Raw genomic sequence first — 6342 nt, 5'->3', positions numbered from 1 at the left:
ACTGGGACCCTCCTTCAGAATCCACTGGCACGTACATCTGATCTTGGCCACACCCCATCCCCAAACATTGCCAAGTTCCTGACACCTGCCTCAGCTGCTATACTGAAAACTAACACAGGAGTGCTCTTTAAATGTGAGACCTTCCTTGCAGTGTCCTGAAAAGTCATCCCAGCTGACCAGTCCCTGAGCAGCCTGACATCCGTTCCTTCAGCCTCTGAGGAGTGAGCGACCATGGCCTGTAGTGTCCATGGGAGAGTCCAGCTTGGAGGTGTGGTCCTCTCTCTCCTTGGCTGGGTGTGCTCATGTGTCACCACCATCCTGCCCCCGTGGAAGACTCTCAATTTGGACCTGAATGAAATGGAGACCTGGGTCTCGGGGCTCTGGGAGGCCTGTGTGAATCAGGACGAAGTTGGCACTGTGTGCAAAGCCTTCGAGTCCTTCTTGTCTCTGCCCCAGGAGCTACAGGTAGCCCGCATCCTCATGGTGACCTCCAATGGACTGGGACTACTGGGGTTTCTGCTCTCTGGCTGTGGGTCAGAATGCTTCCAGTTTCACAGGACCAGAGGTAAATTCAAGAGGTGGTTGTGCCTCCTGGGAGGGACTTTGGAGGCATTGGCTTCAGCCACTACCCTCTTTTCGGTCTCCTGGGTGGCCTATGCCACATTCCAAGACTTCTGGGATGACAATGTCCCTGAGATTGTACCTCGCTGGGAGTTTGGAGATGCCCTGTTCCTGGGCTGGGCTGCTGGACTCTTCCTAGCACTGGGTGGACTTCTCATTTTCTCTGCCTGCCTAGAAAATGAAGATGTGCGTTCTCCCTCGATGGCTCATCCCAAAGCCCCACCAGCCTGTGCCCCAGGGGAGGAATTTGATAGCTCTGTTCACCTCACACCGGGACCAGTCAACCTAGTCATGTAGGACCTGCATCTGTCCAGGAACCACTACAATAAAGCAATGTCAGTAGAATCTGTTCTCTTCCTTAATCTTCATCACTTTGTTGTGGAGGAGTGGTCACTCCCATTTAACAAAGATTTGATTACCTTGGAGGTCTGGGAATCTTCAGTTGGGAATTAAAAATCAGGGCATAGTGTTTTATAGACATGTTTATCTCACTTGAAATTGTATTTATATAGAAATCCTTTTGGGGATGGAGAGATGACTGGTTAAGAGCACCAGCTGCTCTTGCAGAGTACCTGGGTTTGACCCCAGCACCCACAAGGCAGCTAACAACTGTCCATAACTCTAGTTCCAGGAATTCGAAGCCACCTCTGACTCTGCAGACATTGCACAACATGGGTGCACTTACACACACGCAGGCAATACACTCATACACATAAAATAAAAATAAATTTTCAAAAAGGTATGTTTTTAGCTGGCCATAGTGCAGGCTTATAATCCCAGCACTTGAGAGGCTAAGACAAAAGAATCGAGGATTCAAGGCCAACCTGGGCTGAAGTGAGACCCTGCCTCAAATTACCAGAAAAGGAAAAAAAGCTGAGCATGGTGACTTACTCTAGTAATACCAATATTCATGAGGCTGAGGCAGGAGGATTGCTGTGAGTTTGAGGTCAGTCTAGGTAAAAACACTTGGAAAAAAATTCTTACAACATAGTTATTTTTGTTTTATTTTATCACTAAGAAAAATATTTTACAAAGTTATAACCATCAGATATGATCACCTAGTGTGAAGAGGTATTGAGTGTGTAGCTAGAGAAGTTGATAAAGTTGTATGGTAAAGGGAAGTGACCTATTGGCCCATAACAGCCCCTAGGACAGGACTCCCCATCCCCAATGAGCAGTTTGAAGGGGATTCATAATAATCTGTTTTGTAGATCCCCAGTACCACAGAGGGGAGATCTGTTCTTGTTTCTGCTGTGTTATGAGGCTATGAATGGTCTGCTGATGCTTCTCATTCAGTAGAGGTCACTGTGAGTGGATCTGCCCAGGACTCAGTACTTGCATTGCTAAAACTAGCAAAGTCTCAGACATACTGGGGAAACTTGGTTACCCTAGGAAGGTTGTGCCTATTACCACCCAATGTGGGCTAGGGCCTGTGTATGCAAAAAATTCTCAGCTCCAAAAAAAAATGGCTTTTACCATATGCAAAAGAATCCATTATAAACCCTTTCTTTAGGGAACAGATTGTAACTCAGTTGGCAGAGTGCTGGCCTAGTATGCAGGAAGACCTGGGTTTGAGTCCTAGCACTACATAAAACCAGGTATGGTGTTGTCATGCCAGCACTTGGGAGATGGAGGCAGGAGAATCAGAAGTTCAAGGTCATTCTCAAATATATAGTGAATTCAAGGCCAACGTGAGCTACATGATAACTTGCCTCATAAATAGATAAATTAAATAAATAAATAAGTTGAAAAAATAAATCCTCCGTTATTATCATCACCATCATTATCATTATTTTGTTTTTTTGAGGCAGAGTCTCATTCTGTAGCCCAGACTGGGTTGGAACTCACTAGGTAGCCTAGGCTGGTTTCAAACTCTTTCTTCCTCAGCCTCCTAAGTACTGAGACTACAGGCATACACTACCATGTCCAGCTATAAACCCCTTAATTTTTTTTTTTTTTTTTTTTGGTCTTTTTGAGACAGGGTCTCCCTGTAGCCCCAGCTGTCCTGGAACTCACTATGTAGACCAGGCTGGCCTCGAACTCACAAAGATCTGCCTGCCTCTGCCTCCTAAAGGCGTGCGCCACCATGCCCAGCCTAAACCCCTTAAATTTTAACCCAGGTATCAACAGGTTACAAATGAAATCCCTTTCATAACAATAGCCCCAGCTGCTTTGCCTGCCTCTTCTGTACTGACAGGCTCTCTGCTTGACTCCCCATCCTAAATTCTATAGGAAAAACCTTGATTACCAGCTCAGCTAAGAGGCCTCCCAGTACCTCTCAGCTTTCAACAAAACAACCCAGCATCATAAGACAGTTACTGTTCAAGCAAGAATAACACACACATCAACACAATCAAAACAGATACAGGGCTGGGAATGTGGTCCAGGGTTAAAGCATCTGCTTAGCATGCAGGAGACCCTGGACTTAATCTCCAGTACTACAGAACAAACAGATTTGGCAAAATAGCCCATGCCAGCACCCTCCTTTGAAAGGCCATTTACCCCTAAGGAAATGGAATCTGCACAAATACACCTTCATATTCAACTTTGGTCTTCCTACCCAAAACCTCCACGAAGGTCTTTTAAATCCTGTGCTCATCTATGTATTCACTAACAAATACAGACCCAAACACCCCAAGGGAGACTTACCAATAGACACAGAGTCTATACATCAAGGCTTCTTCCCACCTTAGTCAACTTTCTGATGACTTTTTCAGCTACTTTCTTTCTCAAAGGTTCAAAGTTTGGTGGGCCAAGTATCAGTAGGGGTGAGTCCAAATAGCCAAACTCTCCTGTCCCTACAGTGTCTGCTGTGTGGAACCACCATTCATCCATCCCATTATTTATCCTCTCATTTACAGATATTATCTCATTAACAGATATTATCAAGTGCTTACTATGTGCCAGGTACTGACTGTGCTAGAAACCAACGATAAAACACTAACACAAAATTTATCCCAGCTCCTTATTCAGGCAATTAAGGATACAGACATTCATGTAAAACTACTCAAATTAATGTAACATGACACAATTTCAGGTTCATGTAGTAGGACAAAAGTGATGTAGTCAGAATCTTGGCTGGGTACCCTGAGAAAGTAGTAATTGTTTTTGGTTTTTTTTTGTCTTTTTGAAGTAGGGTCTCCCTGTAGCCCCAGCTGTCCTAGAACTCACTATGTAGACCAAGCTGGCCTTGAACTCAAAGATCCACCTGCCTCTACCTCCCAAGTGCTGGGACTATAGGTGTGTACCACCACACCAGGTGTAAGTATTAATTGTTAAAAGACTAAGAGTGGAGAGCAGTTCCAGATGAAGAGGGAAAAAGAAAATGTTTGAGGCGAAGAGACTGATGAAGGAAGGAGCCAGACCTTGTAGCACCCTGGTAGTCATGGTAAAGACTGTCGCCTCTGTTCTCAGCTCTGCCTACTGCAGCAGTAACTTGTTTACCCTTTCCTAAGGGCTGGGTAGGGCTTAACAGCTTTCAATATACCTTCACATTCTTGGTAGTTTTATGTAGCATATCTCGAAAGGCTTTTCACAACAGGGAGAGCAGATATTCCTGCATTCATTTTGCTAATGAGAAATCTGAGATTCAAGGACCTGAAGTATCATGCTGGGGGTGGGGGGTAGCAATAGGCTTAGTCAAGACTTGAACCCAGGATTGTAATGCTAGGGCTGCCTTTCTGCTGCTTCTTGGGATGGACCTTTTCGGATCATCGGAAAAGCTAGCACGGACACAGAAGGAATCACAAAGGCCCACAGAGAAAAATTCTTTGAGCTCATGTTTAGGCCCAATCAGGGTCTTTGCTGACAGCTGGCTCACCTGTGCCTGCTGGTGGCTTGTAGCCCTCATCTTAATCCCAGGTTTGCAGGTGTTGACATGTTTTATCAGCAACTGATTATGGCTTTCACTGCAAAGATTTGTTAGGAAAATATTGTCTCTTCAACTCTCCTTGTAAACGACACACTTTTTTTAACAGGCAATGGACAGGCAGGGACTGTTGCTTTACAAGTTGCCTATGAACAGCATGTTCTCTCTAGGAGGGGATGTGACCTGCATTCTGGGGACAAGCTACTTCCAGACAGCCTCAAGATGCTGTTCACCTAAAAATGCCATTATTTTTTACCTACCTGCTTTGAAGAGGTGAGAATTAAAAATAGAATCATTTTCTAAAGGCTTACTTGATTTTTAATTATACATATGTGTGTGTATGAGTGTGTGGGATGTATGTGTATGGGTATGCAATGCCTGCAGAGACCATAGGTGTCAATTCCCTAGAGCTGGAGCTGTATGTAGTAGTGAGTCACCCTATGTGAGTTCTGGGACCTGAACTCAGGTCCTCTGGAAGAACAGCAAGTGCTCTTAACTATTGAACCATCTCTCCAGCCCCTGGAACAAATTAAATTTAACATGGACTTTTCTCTCTTTTTCATGTTTTTTTAACTGAACTTTTGTATATTTCATACAAAACATCTTAATCATCTTTATGCCCCTTCCCCCATCCACACCCTCCCATAGCCCCCACACACACACTGGACTTCATGCATTCTGTCATTTGTGTTAAGACCTATCGAGCCAAGTTAGTGTCCCCAGATGTCCCTCAGTGCAAGTTCATCCACTGAGGTCTAGTCAGTCTATCTAGAGACACTCCCTTAAAGAAGATTAGTTTTCCCTCACCCAGCAGTAATTATTTGTTAATAGTTCTTTGGCTAAGATTGGGGCTTGTTGCCCATTTCCCTAGTTCTGTGCTGGGTTTTTGTCTGCTTGAGTTTGCATGTGTCTTGTGCATGCTGACACCATTGCTGTAAGTTCATCTGAGAAAGGTTCCAGGAGTCTGTAAGACTCTTGTTTCCATATGGTCATGTACTTCCTCCCTTGGCTCTTACAATCTTTCTGCCTCATCTTCTGCAATGGTCCCTGAGCCCTGGGTGGGTGAAGTTTAAGATAGGAGTCCTCTCCAGGAACCTACACTCCGCAGACTACTATTCTCTACACTTTGACCAATTGTGTCCTTTTGTATTCATGTCTCTCCGTCGCACGAGGGAGCTTTGCTGATAAGTTGAGAGATACATTAGTATTCTCTCTACCGCTTGTTTCACTATGCTCTGTGAGTCTTGGGTGAAGAGGTTCCATTGTAGATGTGTCATTTAGAGTTAGGCATTTCACAGCTACTTATTCTGTGTGTGACCAGTTGTGGAACTCTGTAAGAGTCTCCATCTGTTGCAAAATAAGCTTTCTTTGATGAGTGGTGACTGGCATACTTGTCTATAAATATAAGGATTCATATTTAGCATATAGTAAGAAATTACATTTGTCTAGGGATGTGACAGCCTTAGTTTTCTCTAAGAGCTATGACCTCTCTAGCCATGTGTATTTGGAAATGTTTACAGGACCACTACTGCCCCAATATAGTTTACTATGCTACATTGTTGTAGTTATTGGGCCTTAAAGCTGGGGTTGGACCACCGACTGATGTTCTCCCTTAGCAGCTTGTATAGTGTCTTCCAAAACTATGAGAGTTTAGCCTTCAGGGAGGTGGCTTCCAGCTCAGTCCCAGCTCCATTGCTTCAAGTGCTGTGTCTGAGAGATTAAAATGGACTTTTCTTAGAGACTTGTGGTAAATTGATCTAGTGTTGAAAACACTTCTTGGGATGTAGCTCCATGGTACCACCCTTGCCTGACACTGGTAAGGCCCTGGGTTCAATCCCCAGTACCACAAAAAC

General features: G+C 44.4%; 1 protein-coding gene across 1 annotated transcript; it reads left to right on the top strand.

Annotated features, from left to right (window-relative positions):
* The first annotated feature begins 231 nt into the window (after window positions 1-231).
* Window positions 232-918, top strand: Cldn25 (claudin 25). The gene has a single exon (XM_008832746.1). The coding sequence runs from the start codon at window positions 232-234 to the stop codon at window positions 916-918; it is 687 nt and encodes a 228-aa protein (XP_008830968.1).
* Window positions 919-6342: the final 5424 nt, after the last annotated feature.

The sequence above is a fragment of the Nannospalax galili genome, unplaced genomic scaffold (genome assembly GCF_000622305.1).
Source record: "Nannospalax galili isolate Female #2095 unplaced genomic scaffold, S.galili_v1.0 scaffold335, whole genome shotgun sequence".
NCBI lineage: Eukaryota > Metazoa > Chordata > Mammalia > Rodentia > Spalacidae > Nannospalax > Nannospalax galili.
The sequence above is the reverse complement of the archived record's forward strand: the minus strand, read 5'-3'. Positions and strand labels throughout refer to the sequence as shown.

What these genes read in the sequence shown, in the direction of transcription:
- Cldn25 (XM_008832746.1), top strand. Translation starts at nt 232, where the DNA reads ATGGCCTGTAGTGTCCATGGGAGAGTCCAGCTTGGAGGTGTGGTCCTC.